Raw genomic sequence first — 18,214 nt, forward strand, 5'->3', positions numbered from 1 at the left:
GTCAGGAGGGGTCGGGTTCGGCACGAGTCACGGAGAGGCAGGCGGGATCTGAGAAGAATGACAACCCATTACCTCGGCAGACACTGAGCCTCCATTACCAGTCAGACATCTCCCTCGCGCCAAGCCGACACTATCGTATGACAGCACAGTGGCACGCCATAGCAACATGTACCTCCGAATACTGACATATCTCGCTACCTTGACTGGCAGTAGAAAGAGGAAGCCTGAGCTATAGGACACTTGTGATAGATTTTCAAAACTGAAGCCAAAGGTCTTCGCTTTTTTTAGGCTACATTCGAGGGTTCAAGTCGAGATGCTATATATTTTCGGAGGATGATGTGTTCTAGTTGTCCGCTGCGGATGTGTGTCTTTCTCTTCTTCCTGAACAAGGGATTGTCCAAGGTCAGGGAGGGAGGGAGAGATGGCGGAGGTAACCGAGCCATGTAGCAGCTCCACCATATTAAGTTACACAGAGCATTACATGAATCTGTCAAGATTGCAATAAAATACGGATCAGGATTAGGAGCGGGAATGAAAGTGAATATTTTAATCAAGCCCCTGTGTTTATCCACTGTCTATAAACAGGTTGTGGGGAGTGGAAATGGAGGGGGGGTAGGTGGAGAGGTAGAATGCATTATAATTCCATTCTCTTATCAACCCTTTCTCTTTCTCTCTCCTTCCTCTCTCTTTCCTCTCTCTGTCTCTCCCTCTCTCTCCAGGTCTGACACCACCTACCACGCCCCCCCACAAAGCCAGTCAAGAGAACCCTTTCAAAGCATCACTCAAAACCAAGTTGTCTTCATGCTCCTCGTCTGCCCTGGCGTGCAAGAGGGTTCGGCTGAGCGAGGCGGGCCCCTGCGGCCCCCCGGCCCTAACCCCGACCCTAGATGGAGGTCCCTCCAGGAAGGGCCCCGAGCAGACTGAACTGTATGCCCAGCTGAGCAAAGCGTCCACTGCCCTCCCCAACTCGGTGGTCACCGCAACGACAGGGGGTTGCCAGGAGGAGCACCGCGGCGGCAACGGCAAGCGGGGTGCCCAGCCCCGCGGCTTCAGCGACCACGACTATTGTCAGTCGACGGCGGCCAGCACAAAACGGGACGCTGACGCTAATGCGGCTAACGCAGCTTATGCTACTGTTACCATGACGACTACTACGACAACCCCTCTGATGCCCAATCCGGTCATGGCGGAGGACAGGCATGTGAAATGTAAGGACTCAGCCATGCCACCCTCCTCCTTTTCTTCCTCCTCCTCTTCTACATCTTCTCCTACATCTTCATCCTCTTTGGCCAAGCAGCTGCAGCAGAGCTCTTACCCTGTGGCTACGGAGGCTCGGGGGCAGGACGCTCGGGGACAGGACCGGACCCCCACCACCCAGACAAGAGCACCCCCACCACAGACACCAGATGGGGACCAGCATTCCACCAGCAGGAAGCAGCCCCTGCGAGACCAGGAGATCCGGGCGGAGCTCAACAAGCACTTTGGCCGCCCCCAGCAAGCCATTTACAGCCAGGGTGAGAAGGGGGGGGAGTTGGTGGTGGAGGAGGGGGGGCAGGGAGGAGGGGAGAAGGTTGTCGCCCCGCAGGCGTCCGAGGAGAACCCTGCTGGGGATGAGTACTACTGCAAGCTCCCTGGTTCTGGTTCTACTGGGTACCTGCACCCGGGTCTCCCGCCCTTCCACAAGGAACTTGAGCTCCAGGACCGTGGCGTGGAGGGGCGCTTCCTCTACCCCTGGGAGGGCACCCCCCTGGAACTGCTTTTCGAGTCCTGCTCGCCGTCCTGCTCGCCGTCCAGCTGCTCCCCCTCACGGGGCTCCGTCTCACCCCTCTCCTCCCTCCTCCTCTCCCCCAGACACTTTGTCTGGCCCCGTTCGGGCTCCCCCTCCTCCCGTTCTCGCTCCCGGTCCCTCAGTTCCTCCTCTCACCACCGGAGGCGCTCCCTCTCCAGCTCACCCGACGGACGCCCCTCCTCCAGGTGAGTAAAGCCTCAATCTCTACTCACCACGTCTAGGTTCCCATGTCCATACTACGTCTTGCCCAATGTATCTACTACTTAGTTTCATTCTAAGTAGTATGCCAGTGTGGCTATCGGTACACAGCCAACTCATTCCCTCCTGCCGGGTGCTGTTTCCCCTCTATTGTTCGAACGTTGTTTGAGCGTTGCCTAAAGGTTGTGGGCGGCTCTGACAGTGTTCCCGGCAGGGGGTGGACAGCTCAGTCATGTCAACAGGCCTCATCAGCTGTCAGAGACGTGTCAGTAGAGGATAGGCCCTGTGCTCTGAGTCTCTTCAGTCTCCCAGTATGGGGCCTCCTTTAGCTTCAGCTGCTCCAGCATCCCCAGCTTGAGCTAAAAACATTGGGGAGACTCATTATATTCCAGAGGAAAGAGGCTTTAACAATAGGAGAGTGTGGCAAGGTCAGGGAGAATCCTTACTGGCTTGACTACTGGACAGTGGATTGCAATTGGCTGGTGTAATGAGGCTAGCCAAGCTCAACTCTCTCAGTACTTTACTATAGAGCAGAGGCTGTATGTATCACTCTTCTTAGAGTAGAAGTGCTGATCTCAGATCAGGTCCCTCATGTACATAATCTTATTCACTATGCTCTAAAAGGCTAAACTGATCTGTGATCAGCAATCCTACTATGAGAAGCTTGATACATACAGACCCACAGTTCCACTGGAAAATATCAGACAAGGAGGCTTGGTGTATTAGTCATGTGCTATCAAAATGGTATATCTGAGAAAGAGGCAACTAGGACAATTACGAAGCGACTGTTGCTTCAACGTTGTCAAAGCCTCATTTCCCATGGCAAGGTTTTGTCTCTCTCATCTCCTCCTCCGTTTTCCTGGGATCTCTGTTTGATGCAGCGCATGTTGTTTTAAGCTGCAGCTGTTGTTTTTGCAGAGCGCCAGGCGAACCCCCCTTTGTCCCGGAAGATGAAAGCCAAATCTGGGAAGTGAGTTTAGTTCTGGACCCCCCTCCTCTGAAAACAGTGTGTATTATCACAGCAGCTTGAGAGAACTACATTTCCCATGGTTCCCTTTGATCAGAGCAGAGGGGGTACTGTGTTTTTTTTTAAAGGGATATAGGTACTGAGTAGGACTACACATATAAGGAGACTTTATCAGCAAGTTTGCATTGAGTGCCTTGCAAACTGGATAGACTCTTCATTCACTTCCCTCAAGCTCATAAGTGAGTTTAAGTTTGTTTGCTGGGTTAATGAAAGGTCTGAATGGAGGTTAGCTTTGCCTTCTGTTTTGAAGTCCTTTACCCTTGATAAATCACTCACTCTGATGACTATCACCAACCTCATGATACAGTACACAGAGGAAGTCACAAGGTTCCTAAAGATGTCAGGGTTGGTACTTGAAAGAAGAAAAATGGGGAAAAAATAACCACATCAAAGGTGATGGCTAAGTTTACCGGAGTAAAAGTACCTCAATCTCAAGAACTCACCCAAGAACTCAAAGTGAAACAATTTCAACAAATCCATTTTTTCTCTCTCAAATCTCGTCTCCCCATCTCTCTTTCCAAACTCTTGTCTTCCTTAACTTTGTGTGGACGTTTGACCATTGCCTAGCTTCTCTCCCTCTATTACTCAAGTCTCCCTTCTTCAGCATCAGTTCAATAATTAAGCAATGAGAGCTTGTACTCTGTGTAGGGCTACTAGCTTTACAGTTAGGCCACGGGGCCTAAAGACCTTCCCCTCATTTAACACAGATATGAGGTGCATGTATATACTGGCCCTGATGGGGGAAAAGGTGAGACCATCTCCCAGCTGCACTGTGCAGAAGCAGAGTCTAGCAAGTCAAATTCAGTAGAACTAGGAAAATGTGTTAAGAAAAATTGGCAGAATATATTTGGACTTTTGGTTATGTGTTTTTTTTTTAATGGTTAGATTTTACTCTGTGGCTGTCTGTCATCTTGCAAGAAAAGGCTATGATTTAGGGATGCCAAGGTACAGTGACTGGCATGTCTAGACAATATTATCGGTTTTAGAGATACGCATTTCAGATATGCACAAATGTTTTAAATATCCTGGATGATATCTTGATGATTAATGTGCGTTGCGTTTTTTGCAGGTCTCGTCACAACATGGACTCCAGCACTTACCGATCCAGGACCCACAAAAGCCCTCGCTCGCAGTCTCGCTCTCAGTCCAGATCCCCCCTCAGCCGCAGGCCAAGGTAGGGTCCACCACATTCCCTTACACTAAACCAGGGGTAAACAGCTCTGCTCTGATGATTCAGTCCCTGCAGTTAATGCTTGTTTTCATCTTTGCCTTTTAACCAAAAACATGAATTGATTGAAAACCAGCAGGATTGTGGAACCCCTGTACAATGTCCTTATGCACAAACACAGGCAGTGTAAAATATTGACACTCATTCCTAGCTCCAAAATGATTTGCTATTGATGAGCCTAACGACACCAGGAAAGCCCCAAATCTTCCCATCTCTCCAATGCATGGCCAAATCTGACGAGGAAGTTGAGAGAGAAAAGTTGCACTTCTTTCCCCCCGGATGAAGCCCTAACTAAGCAGAAAGTAATGACGTCAAGTAGTGCTGACAGTGGCAGCTGCCCGACTCCCAACTGTACGCCTCTCCCGCTATCCACCATCTCCCGCGGGCCTCCTGTGGGATCCATAACCTTAACAGCGGGGAGGAGGCATCTTCTTATTAATGCGTTTGTTTGTTTCCCTACCCCTCTGAGAAATTTAGCCCATCTCGTTGGTGGGGTTTTTCGGCCGATACGCTTCATAACTGCTGGCGTCAAATCGAAGGGCGGATGTTGGAAGGGCGGTGGAGGACAGTGAAAGTGATGGGTTTGGTTTGGTCCCTCCGCAGGTACGACAGCTACGAGGAATACCAACACGAGCGTCTGAAGCGGGAGGAGTGCCGCCAGGACTACCAGAAGAGGGAGTCCCAGAGGGCCGAGCAGAGAGAGAGGCAAAGTGAAAAAGCAATAGTGAGTTCCCCTGTCATTTTTCTTATATTCTCTATTTTCTGATCTTTCTCTCTCTCTCTCTCCCTCTGCTTATCTCTCTACGTCCCCCCCCCCACCCTCGCTCTCTCTTCGCCTCCATCTCTCTCTCTTCACCTCTCTCTCTCTTGCCCTCTCTGCATATCTCTCTACTTTCCCACCCATCCTCTCTCTCTCTCTCTTCACCTTTCTCTCTCTCTCTCTGTCTCTCTCTCTCTCTCTCTCTCTCTCTCTCTGTCTCTCTGTCTCTCTCTCTCTCTCATCCATCCTTCTAACAGCAGCCTGGCATTAATATCTCCCAGCTGTACCCATCGCTGTCTCACTACCTAGACAGGGCAGACAGTTGTGGGCCCGTGGCCGTGCCTACTGCCTACTGTTCCTCTCTAATGAATGAATACATGCAAAGTGAGTCACTGAATCTTTCAGGGCTCCACTCGTTTTCTCTTTATCTCCAGGTTGTGTATTTTTAAAAGTCTCCGGCATCTGGGAACGGTGTCAGTTCTAATTAATCACACCACAGGGGCACATGTTAGAAACGGCAAGAGTGGGAGGAGGGATAAAAAGGGAAATTCACCGCCAAGGAAATGTACACTGTTCAAATAAGGAATCTTTCTAGTGATCTAGTTTGAATTTAATCAAAGTGGGATGAATATCAATTCTCTACCTCTCTCTCTGTTTAGTATTGCACTCATTTGGAACATGCTAACACAGACTGATAAAGGCACACGTCAAATAATGCACACACGCACAGCTTTAGCCTGGATACATTTTAGACGAGACAGTTATGGGCAGCAAAGCCAAGCTGTCAGTAGAGGTTTGGGAGGCAAGCGGATGTGAGGGCCACACACATACACTGACTGCCAGCCTTGGGGTAGAGTTCTGCACAGGGCAGTTTTTGTTGAGCAGCACCCGCCCCACGCCGGCCACATCAATTCTGAGCTTCACCCGATACCCGACGTCAGGACAGATTTTTATCCACAACCCAACCCATCGGCATAGAATTGTTCTGAGAGCCGATCCGTGACCCGACAAATATCAACTTCTAAAAAAAATATGATGACTTCATTTGTCTGCATGTCTATTCAACATTTGGATAAAAGAAAACCATGCCATTAATAAAGAGCAATATTTATTTTCTTTTCACAATGAGATGCGGCATATTGACAACTCAATCGTTCTGAAGAAAATGGCCTCTTCATTAGCCATCTTACCTCCTGAAAGTCTATAGCTGACATAACAAAACCTTTGCACTCAATTTTGTTTAGATATTCAAATAGTTTAATTGAAACTTAAATAAATAATTCCCAGAATCGAATATAAGCTGCAAAAATAGATTTATTTAGTATGCTATACTCAAACTTTTACCAGCCGCACCAGTTTCAACTTGATATGGTCTAAATGAAAGAAAGCCTGAATTAACATTATAAGATTATTTTTTATTTTTTATTTTTTAACTAGGCAAGTCACTTCAGAACAAAAATGTATTTACAATGACGGCCTACCCTGGGCAAACCCAGGCGACGCTGGGGCAATTGTGCGCCGCCGTATGGGACTCCCAATCACGGCCGGATGTGATGCAGCCTGGATTATTAACTGATAATAAACTGAATTAGCATATCATAAACAAATATGCTTCGCAGGCTGTGTATCCATCTACCGGTTTTATGTTTCAGCACCACACATATAATGGACAGTTCACTGATTCGCTGCATGTGTGGCTGGTAGCCTGTCTGCCTTACCGTTCACCGAATGGAATTTGCGACACAGCGCAAAACAACATGGTCATGGGTTCGTAAAAAAAAAATCTTGATTGTTTCCTACCTGCAATATAATTGTTCTGAACCGCAAGCCGACCCGCGGGTTGAAAGAATATTTTCATTCCACCCGGCAGCTTTTTTTGCTGGTCAAACATAGGGATCTGTGGATATCAGACCCGATGCAGGACTCTACCTTGGGTGCCGTCTTGGAAAGCCGGCATATTTATCAGCTGTCAGAAATGAAATAACTAATTCAGCAAACTGTATGTGAAGAAGAGCCAGAGAAAACGAACAATCCGGCTAATTTGTCCTTTTTTCTTCTCTTTTTCTAAGTAGTGGAGCTTATGTCTTGCCATTGAGGATGCATCCCAAATGGCACTCTGCTCCCTATATAGTGCACTACCTTTGACCAGGGCCCATAGCGCTCAGGTCAAAAGTAGTGCACTACGTAGGGAACAGGGTGCTATTTGGGACAGAGCCTTAGTTTAGCTTCTTTGCAGAGGTGAACTTTAAGTTTTAGTACCAGGCAACTGATTTACATGTATAAGTTACCAGTGGCCTGAGGTAGCTTTCAAAATTTGAATGGATCTCAATAGACTTGCCCCAGTAATGGCAAGTAAATGAGTGAATAAGTAAATAAAGCCAGTGATACAACGTAGCCCTAAAGCTTGCTCTGCATTATATGATTAGCAGACGCAATTAAATTGCTCCCAAAACCATGATGGCAGTCTCGTGCTTTAGGTCCAAAATTATGCCGCTGTGACCTTTGTGTCTTTTGTGGTTCGAGGAACATTGTGCCCCCCCCCCCCCCCCCCCCCCCCCCCCAGCCTCCTGTTGTTCCTAATGGTACAGGTTTCTCTAAATGGCATATTAACTGGAGCCTACTGTATGGCATAAACAACTCATTAACTAATTTTCAGTTCTGAGACTATAACGAAAGAGGACGAGTTATGGAAAGAGAAAAGGCTTCCTTCTGATATTTGTCGCTGGATTTAAAAAAAATGTACGGTTCAATATGGGCCAGAAATAAAGACAGAAAAGACAAGTGAATGAAAAGGTAGATCTAAGGCGATTTCTAAAGCCTCTCTGTCCTATCAGATAAGAGGAGGTATTTAACACAGCCCAACCAATCAAGGAGGAACAAAACAAGACGGGAGCAACAAAAGGGTGGCCTCACGTCAGTGCTCGCCACCGGGCGTTCCGAGTAGTTCATTATGGCCACCGAGTGAACCTGAAGGGAAGGAAAAAGGATGAACGAGAGGGAAGTACTCCTCCTTTATCTCTCTCCCTCTCTCTTTCTATCCTTTAATGAGCAGGAGGAGAGACGGGTGGTGTACGTGGGGAGACTGAGGTCCGACAGCACGCGAACCGAGCTAAAGCGGCGTTTTGAAGTCTTCGGCGAGATCGAAGAGTGTGCCGTGAACCTGAGAGATGACGGGTAAGGCCCCGGGACGGTGTTTGTGTGTGATGTGCGTGTGTGTTGGCTATATAGGGAGGTAATAGGATTCATTGTAATACATTGCGTCCATTCATTCCTACCATCTGGGTTAGGTGGAACACAGAAAAGCATCATCTCTTTCAGGGCTTTGCATCGACTTCTATGTCAAAGTCGAGTGGAGACGCAGGGCGGGATAGAGCTGTATGCATTCCAATCATGTTTTATTCATCTTATCTGTTCCTAGCCTAAAAAGAGCCCTACAGATACATTTTATTGTATAAATAAATAGTGTGGCTGTTTGCTGACAGAGGAGGCCCTGACGTCGTTTTTCTATTCTCGACTGCAGGGACAATTTTGGTTTCATCACCTACCGCTACACTTGTGACGCCTTCGCTGCCCTTGAAAACGGACACACCTTGCGCCGGTCAAACGAGCCCCAGTTCGAGCTGTGCTTCGGTGGACAAAAGCAGTTCTGCAAATCGAATTATACAGACTTGGGTAAGTTCTGCTTTGTTGTTGCTCGGGAGAACCCCGGAGCCACGGCTAATACAGGCAGACTGTCAAAGGGAGGGATGGAGGGAGGGGATGGAGGGGGAAGGGGGGGGGGGAAGCTGGGAAAGAAAGAGGCTCAAGTGACGCCTTTTGAAATGAAAGAGCATATATTTACTCTTACCCCCCCAAGCTTTACAATTCACCTTCGAGGCATCACGGTTCTGTGTACCAGTCCAGGAATAGAACTGCTCTTTTACCGCCGCCCATATAGGAGTATATCTCGAGGAATCGAGAGGCCTTCTTCCATTCCATTGCTCACAGCCTATATCGTTCTACTTAGTCAATGCACAAGTAATTGGAAAGATGAGCGCTAGATTCTTTAAAAGCTTATCTGTGATTTGTTTTGATACCCTATAGACAGTGATGTATAGTTTATGCTCTGGTCCTCTTGGAGGGTAAAGAGAGGTAGATGGAAGGAGAGAGGGAGGGGGAAGGGGGATGAAGGGGAGGGTGGAGGGGGGCAAGGTTAAGTCCCATCAGCCCATCCCTCCTGGGTGAGCCTCCATCTGTTGCCAGCTGTTGTGGCGTTCAACAGAGGAAAGACCTCGCTGTGGTACCTAGCAGCGTGTCATCCACTGAGAGAAGGATGAAGGGTTGACGGGAGGGAAGGGGGATGAAGAAACGAGCCTGACAGCGGAGGCCTGATTGACTAATAATCAGCCATCTCTTCCTCATGCGACACTCATAGACAAAGACACAGACACAGGCTCGGGTTCTTAAGGCGGCAGCCCTACAAAGTGCCGGCGACATAAAAGCACGGGTAGAGCTAGTCGATTCATCTGAGGAAAAGGTACACAACTTACACATGCACGCACTGAAAAAGAAACCGCATCCGCTTGAAAGACTGGACTCAATGTTCAGATGGACGTGGCTATAGTGCCGGATGACGAATATGACAAATAATGCAAGACATTGATAAAAAATATCTCAGCTTCTTCCTCAATAGACGCCGATGTTAAAAACAAGAATAGAAAATGGCATGTCCATGCTTCTCTTTCTCATCCTCTACCTATACTATAGCCCCAGTATCAATAAGAGGGTAGACATTTTGGCATTGATGTTTAAATAGTCAGTCAGTCCATCAAGGTGGATGCTCTCCTGTGTGGCCATACGAGATCATTTGCTCCACTTGATGATGGAGGTTAAGATTCAGAGTGGGGCGTGTACAGTTGCTCCCATTTTCCACTCGCCATTCATTCCTTGACAAAGAGTGAAATGGGGAATGTTTAATGCAGGGCCACTGGGAGGTCAGTAAGTCATGGCAGAGGGAAAAAAATAACATGTTCTTCAAAGGAATGAAGGCATTATTGTATATTTCCGAGGTCCTTGAGAAAAGATATGGAGCGCTAAGACAGCTAATCAGTCTCTCGGAATGAAAAGAAAGACCTTCGTTCTGCTTCCTCTCTTTTTTTTGAGAGAAAAACTAGTTGAGGCGATCCCAAAGTGCCCCGTGACGGGGGTAGGAGAAAAAGGGAAGGCGAAATGAAAGAGAAGAGAAAAACGTAGTGTCCAAAGCGAGGGAACTTGAATAATGTCATGCGGTAGCGACCTCAGTCCCTCCTCTCAATCTTGCCCGGCGTGTTCGTCTCGATTTTTTTTTATTGTTGTTTTCCGAGACACTGTCCATTAGTTCTAAGTAGTGCGCATGGGTATTTTTCATCCGTCAAGGTGTGCGGCATGACACAATCCACCCCTTGGCCATAGCATTAGATCACGACTGGCATCTCCTGCTTGCCATGGTCATTCCCATTTCTCAAGCTCTCAAAGTTTGCCGCAGCCTGTGTGGGGGCCCCATTTGTGAAGCTGTCTGCCACGAGAGATAAGACACTTGTTTATTATCGCGCCGACCATTCAAAATAGATGCCTCCGCCACTCGCTCAGTTTGGGATTTTTTTGTCCCTCGGTATCAGGGAAAGCTTTATTTTCCACCCGGAGCGTTTTAATCATGTAAACATTGTGTCGAAAGACCTAATTTCAGGAGAGATATGAAACATTGGAGGGGAGCACGGATAACTTTGGGACTTATTGAAAAGTAACAGATGCAGATGGGTTCTTTGAGATTGATGTAGACGTGCCACTTGTCTTGATCTGTGAGACAGGTATTTTGTGTCCAGCGACAATTTGAGACATTTACAGTACACTTTAGTCATCTGGCAGACACTCTTTTCCAGAGCGACTTTACAGGAGACCACTTAGGTTGCTTAACACTGATGTTAAAATAAATCTCTGGTTTCAGATTCCCATTCTGACGACTTTGATCCAGCCTCCACTAAAAGCAAGTATGACTCCATGGATTTTGACAGCTTGCTGAGAGAGGCCCAGCGCAGCTTGAGAAGGTAACAAGTGCTTTAGCAGCCGCTGTCTACCAAGAGGGATGTCTCGATACCTCACTAATGTTTCTGTCCTTTGACTACGAGAAGTTTTACACTCTATGTAAGAGAGTATATAAAGAGGAATCTATATATATATATAGACCAATATATATATATATATATAACAAAAAGTATATTAAAAACAACGTTTACATGAACATAGCTGCTGAAGAAGCTGGGAAGAGACAGTACCTGGAAAGCCAGTGAATCCTCATAATCCTGTACACAGATGTGTGTACTTTACTGCTGTACAGCAGTCAGTGAAAGACAATAACATTCATGAGATTTTTTTCTCTCCAAGCACTACAAAAACCCAACTATGCTTTGAGTGGTGAACATGTGCAGCTTGTTCAGTCTTTTTTCTTTTTGTCTTTGATTATTCTTTTTATTTTTTTATCCGGTGTCTGGATGTGGTGTTACGTTATTAACGAGAGTATAGGGAAGTGTATCTTGGAGGCTCAAGATAACATTGCTGTCTAAATTTTCAGGACAAAAATGTAGCCCTGTATATACAGATATTATCAAAAGGAATATTTTTATTTTGTGTACATATCAAACAAAGTTCTTTATTTGTTACAGCTATGCACTGTAAAATGCAGCCTTTTTAAAATGATGAAGACATTTTCTCAATTAAGAATGTCGATCTGTAGTTATTACAATGATGTAAAACATATTGTACACCTACATGAAGTTTAGAGGACATGACATGATTGTAAAAATGTGTAGGAGGCTCATTTTGATGGAGCATGTGAACAAATTTCCTTTTTTAAGAATGATTTTGTTGGGGGAAAAAAGTTAACCATGTATAGTTTTATCTGTTTATAAAGTTTCTCAATCAGTGTTTTTCCGTATACAACAAGTATAAAATGCATTTTTAACGTGTTTTTTCATGATTGTAATGAAACAAACCCCATTTTTAATAATATTTCTGAAACAATCAGTATATATATATATATATATCAATTCATTTTGATTTCAATGCTTTTTATGGTTCTCGTTTTGATAATTTTACTCTCAGTGAGAAAAGACTACTACTATGTTTAATCTGTTTAATCAGGATAAACCGTTCATATTTATCTATTTATTTTAATATTTGAATCAAAAATATTTATCCTCTCCATCTCACATGGTGTACCTCACACATTTTTGCTATTTATATTGTTATTTGATTTTTGTTATTTCACTTACAATCAGTGGGTAAGGTGTACAATAATGTGGGAATATTACATTCTATGCCTTTCAGAAACAATAAAAAATCAATTCTAATCTCCTCGACAGTGGCCCTTCATGAGATATGCTGCTCATTGTCCAAGTGATTTCTGTCTCCACAACAGTGGTTTGCAGCCATGACAAAATGTCTACCACATTATTTTCCTTTATACACAGTAGAACATGAAGCAATAAAATGATTTTGCAGGTATTTTTGTTGTACCACACTGTAAAAATCTGTGTCGTTGCTCCACACGCTTGATTATGTGAATGCCAAACAAAAGTTTACAATTTTCTTTCCTGAATTTAAAAAAAATATTGTATTTGATGTACAAAATATATATATATATAATATATATATTATATATATAATATATATAATATAATATATATATATATGATGATAATAATATTGACATTATTCACAATAATTACAAAAATAATAATAATATAAATGAAAGAAAAAGTATATAAAAAAGCAATAAATTATTTTTCAAAGTTGTATTTTAGCTCATATTGTTGTGTGGTTTTGGACCCTGACCCATTACCCAATCGCTGGCTACATACAGGGATTCCATTCCAGTGTCTTAGCACGGTCACATGACCCTTATCACCCAATAGAGAACACTTACAGAATGTTTGCCCATTTAGTGTAAGTTCGGGTCTGTGTGTTTGTGTAGAACATTGTGGCAACTGTACAAATGTAAACTAATACAATGGAAAACACAGTGTTAAAACTGTAGTGTTCAACAACAAGCATCCTAGCATCAAAACATTTGTCTGTGTAGCGCATGGCTATTAAATGATGACAGCCGATACAGCACATAGTACTTTGGATAACAGGCTCTCCTGTCTAAATGGCACTACTTGAATGACATCTTATAAGCCTAGAGAAACTACTCAATACTGCATGGAGCCGCACCATTTTCTATTAGGCGCTGCTGCCACACAGTCCAGATATCACAGCACCTTCAACGTGACATTAAAGGTAACCTTGTGCTTTCTGGTGCAATTAATATCCTGTTTATAGTGCAAGCTAAGTAACAAGAAAAACCAGCCTACATTGCAAGAGGTAGAACTCTTTTGTATGAAAGCTTCGCTGATCACAGGCGCCCTTTCATGAAGTTTGACTTGTGTAGATGAAAACGAGATGCAGAAGCAAAATCAGTGGTGGGGAAATCTCCCCGTCTACCTGTATTTCAACATATTTTTTATTTTATGTACAGCGCTTGGGTAATGGTGTCGCGTCCCATTTGATAGATGTGGCTTTAATCATTGTAATAAAAAAAAATCTGCTTTGTAAATCGCCTAGAGTAGTAATATATTATAACACCTTATGGTCCTCAAAATGTCATCTGTGTCAGACTTTTTAACAATGTGAACTACTGAGGAATTTGCCACTGCTTAAACGTTTGTTGGGTGATCATGTTTCTTTTGGAAGGACAATGGTGTGAGCGTGTGTGTGCATGTGTGTGTTTATAGGCAGGTGTGTGTGTGTGTGTGTGTGTGTGTGTGTGTGTGTGTGTGTGTGTGTGTGTGTGTGTGTGTGTTGGGCAGAGGGGGGTGGGAGGGAGCGGGGGTATTGCTTTGGGTTGTTACCTGTTTGTGTCCTATCCACGTTGCCTTCTGCCAAGTCCTTACCAATGCCTTTGTGGTTCTACCTATTGTATGACTTTCTTGTGAATTTAGTTTTTATGTGCAATTCTCATCAGCCTCACCATGCCAATAAAGGGAAATGTGTTTGAAAGAAACTCACCTGGAACCCTCCTTTCATGTGCCTCTTTTCTTTACTGTCTCATCCCTCCTGCTTCCTCTCTCATTGTCATGGTAAGACTGTTATTCAAGCATCATTGTGACCAATTTAAAAATCGGCACTGCATGACTGTAATGGCATATCCTTGAAGTCTACCCTCCATGTGAAAACTGACTGTATTGAAATGCAGTGCCTTCAGAATAAGTATTCACACCCCTGAGTCAATACATGTTAGAATCACCTTTGGCAGCGATTACAGCTGTGAGCCTTTTTGGGAAAGTCTCTAAGAGCTTTGCACACATGGATTGTACAATATATAATAATTCTTCAAGCTCTGTCAATCATTGCTGGACAGCCATTTTCAAGTCTTGCCGTAGATTGTCTAGGCCACTCAGGAAAATTCAGTGCTGTATTGGTAAGCAACTCCAGTCTTTCTTTGGCCTGGCTTTAGGTTATTGTCCTACTGAAAGGTGCATTTTTCTACCAGTGTCTGTCGGAAAGCAGACTGAACCAAGTTTTCTTCTAGGATTTTGCATGTGCTTAGCTCTATTCCGTTTCTTTTTATCCAACAAAACTCACTAGTCCTTGCCAATGACAAGCATACCCATAACATGATGCAGCCACCACCATGCTTGAAAATATGAAGAGTGGTACTAAGTGATGTGTTGGATTTGCTCCAAACATAGTGCTTTGTATTCAGGATATAAAAATAATTTGCCAAATGTTAGAATTTGTTTTTTGCCTTATTGCTAACAGGATGCATGTTTAGGAATATGTTTATTCTGTACAGGCTTCCTTCTTTTCACTCTGTCATTTAGGTTAGTATTGTGGACTAATTATATACAATGTTGTTGATCCATTCTCATTTTTCTTCTATCACAGCTACAGCTTTTAAAGTTAACTGTTTTTAAGTGACCATTGGCCTCATGGTAAAATCCCTGAGCGATTTTCTTCCTCTCCGGCAACTGAGTTAGGAAGGACACCTGTATCTTTGTAGTGACTGTGTATATTGATACACCATCCAAAGTGTAACTCAATGTCTGTTATTTTTGTTTTTAAAAAACAATAGGTGCTCTTCTTTGCGAGGCATTGGAAAACATCCCAGATCTTTGTGGTTGAATCTGTGTTTGAAATTCACTGCTCAACTGAGGGACCTTACAGATAATTGTATGTGTGGGGTACAAAGATGAGGTAGTCATAAAAAAAATCATGTTAAACACTATTATTGCACACAGAGTGAGCACTTATCGTGTGATTTAAGCACATTTTTACTCCTGAAGTTATTTAGTCTTGCCATAACAAAAAGGGTTGAATACTTATTGACTCAAGACATTTCAGCTTTTTATTTTTAATTAGTTTGTAAAAATGTCTAAAAACATAATTCCACGTTGGCATTATGGTGTATTGTTTGTAGGCCAGTGACACAAAATCTCTATTTAATCAGACTGTAACAACAAAATGTGGAAAAGGTCAAGGGGTGACTACTCTCTGAAGCCACTGTACCTGTTTTACTGGGTGCAATGTTGGAAATGACACCATGCTGCCTGTAGTAGTAAGCATTTACCTTAGGTTTCACAAAGCTATCTACCTGCATTAGGTTACTGTACTGTATGAAACTGTATGAAACGAAAGTCTACGCATATAACATATCAATGCCTTCAAGTGCTGGACACTTTTCCCTCAGCTACAAGTCTCGACCAAGAACTTAATTAGACCTAAGCTTTCCCCTCTTTGATATTCCTATCACCTGAAAATGCTATATATTCTCCTAGTTGTCAGTGTCCACAACTTTAGTCCTGCGTACCATGACTCTGCAAGTTCATTAATAATGTTGAGGGGACATATTCATTTTAAGTCACAAATTGGCAGACGGAGTACTGACGAAGGTGATGATTGCATCGTTGTATCGGCCACCGGTTGGCCTCATGGCTGGACGTCTCGCTGGGAGCCCCCAAACCTTTTTCTGTGGGTGTGACGGGAAATATGGGAGGAATGTGCATTAAACTTTAAGGCTGGGGGTCTGATTGTGTTTTTTATTAAGGGCTGCCATTTAGCCCCCGGAGAAGAAGAGAGGCGGCCGGCTTCATTTCGGCTTGGACATTCCAGCAGGAGGTCTCTCTCTGCTTGCCCTTTCCACAGAATGAAACTATCCCAGGAAATCTCAATTCCCTTGCTTTTTCCCTGTCCCTCCTCCCCTTCCCGTCATGATAGGATGGCCGACTTTATCTGTTATGTGTTTTTTTATTATTAACCAGTAAGATAAGCACCGATCTGGACTGTGGTTGAAGGTAAGTGGAAGTCTTGCAGATAATGGGGTTCGATCAGCTTTGGTTCCCTCCGACAAACAGGTGATGTTATTTAGAGTTGCAGGGCAGCCATCGTCCTTCCTGCACTTCATTGCGTAGCACTGGTATCGGGGTTGGCACTGTCTTCAAGGGCTCTGTGGATAGACTAATTAAACTTGAGCATAAAATGAAGTCTAATCACAGTCACATTGAAAATGTATAACAATAATATGTTCAAGTCATGAATACCTTTTTAAGGTCTAATTTTTTTGACAAACAACATCTAGATGATTTAGATTCTCTTAAAATAAAAATACAACATTTGACCTTTTCTCACGCATTTCTCACACATTTGTACCTCTCCCGTACAGTGTCAGGGTGGAAGAAGAAAAATCCTTGAAAATCAGATAAGGCTACACACGACTAGTTAATTAAAGGCTCTGGGGTGGAACATGTAATGCTACCCGTAATTTAGTATCAGGAACAGTTTATTCTCAGGGAAGCACATGATTCATTTGAAAAAAAAATCAGAAGGAACACATTTTTTTCTTGCGAATAGTGTGAAACTGGCATTCCAGTTAAATCATTTGCCTGTATAATTCTATGAAAAATAACTTAAGCTAAGTGACAACATTAGGACTGGGGAGTAAGGGAGAGTTATTCTTTTTTTGAGTGTGATATGAAGCAGGATTAGCGAACTGTTAGTGATGAGGGAATGCCATCAAAGAGAGACGCGGGCGAGGTGAGGTCCCTGGATTCCGTAATTCTCTTCTCTCCTGCTTTATTTCAAAGCTTCCTAAGCTTGAGCCCCCAACCTCCTCTCTCCTCCCTATGTTTTATTTTTTAGAAGATTTGATAAGCAGTGCTGTTCCCTCTTTGTCACCAGGCAAAGTCTACACTCTTTGACCTCTAGTCATGCGTAACCCGTGCTTGCCAGTTCCAACGAGTCTTGCCAAAATGGTTGGAAGAAGCTAAATATTGTCTTCGCCTGAAATATCATGTCATCGTGATGATTCCCATAGCCGATGGCAAAGAGTTGCAACTCCCATCGGTTGCCATAAAACGAGAGTGACAGCTTCTTTAATCCTGCCTGTGGCATGGTGCCGTGATGGTCATGTGAGCTAACAACTGGGATTCCCACCTCATATTGCTCTCATTGGATCACATCAAAGGATAATTTTGGTGCAGTATATTATTATGCTTTTGGCCTCTACCACATCACTGCCCTTGAAGTAATCAATTTATCTAAATCTATTTGAGAAGTATATTAAGACTAGCCTTCAACAGTGGATTTGAACCTGCTAACCTTAGGCCACAAGACTACTGACAGGGTTATATACAGTATCTCCACGAATCCCTAAAGGCTCCAGAACTGTTTCAGTAGCAACAGTGCATTTATATGCCATCAAGACTGTTGTCTGTTGTATGGCGAGTAATGGGGAGATGATCATGACAGAGCTATTACGATCACACGCTCCCCATTCCAACTGTTGTGTTGCAGCACTTTGTGCTTTTAAAGAGTAATGAGCAACAGATGGACAGTATTCTTCTTCCTCCCAAACTATCAACATTGGGGACCATGAACATATACTTCTCCTAGATAATTAATGGCTACAGACAAATGGTGGCTGATTGAGCTACTCATCCCTATTTTCAATCACCATCTGCTGTGTGTCGCCTGCTAAAAACAATGCTAATTACCGCAAGTGTGCCCAAGACGTACCATATTAATTAGAACAACATAAAAGGGAAAGTTGAGATAGAATGAATTAGATGTGGCCCAACTATATGTGGTGAGGAAGGGAAAGAGCAAGCGTAAACGGATTAACGATTGGCGAAAAGCCACAGACGTGGCTAGAACCCTCGC

The 18,214-nt window shown here is 43.9% G+C and overlaps 1 protein-coding gene across 5 annotated transcripts in view; it reads left to right on the forward strand.

The window, feature by feature from the left end:
* LOC120030622 (peroxisome proliferator-activated receptor gamma coactivator 1-alpha-like) overlaps positions 1-12,375 on the forward strand; it is a 42,970-nt gene extending 30,595 nt beyond the window's left edge. For all 5 annotated transcript variants that reach the window (XM_038976048.1, XM_038976051.1, XM_038976050.1 and 2 more), the window contains 6 exons: positions 720-1,974; positions 4,084-4,188; positions 4,846-4,966; positions 8,055-8,176; positions 8,523-8,674; positions 10,965-12,375. In XM_038976048.1, coding sequence (XP_038831976.1) covers positions 720-1,974; positions 4,084-4,188; positions 4,846-4,966; positions 8,055-8,176; positions 8,523-8,674; positions 10,965-11,068 — 1,859 coding nt within the window. In that variant the 3' untranslated portion in view covers positions 11,069-12,375. The remainder of the gene's footprint in view (positions 1-719; positions 1,975-4,083; positions 4,189-4,845; positions 4,967-8,054; positions 8,177-8,522; positions 8,675-10,964) is intronic.
* Positions 12,376-18,214: the final 5,839 nt, after the last annotated feature.

Source organism: Salvelinus namaycush, chromosome 36, assembly GCF_016432855.1.
Source record: "Salvelinus namaycush isolate Seneca chromosome 36, SaNama_1.0, whole genome shotgun sequence".
NCBI lineage: Eukaryota > Metazoa > Chordata > Actinopteri > Salmoniformes > Salmonidae > Salvelinus > Salvelinus namaycush.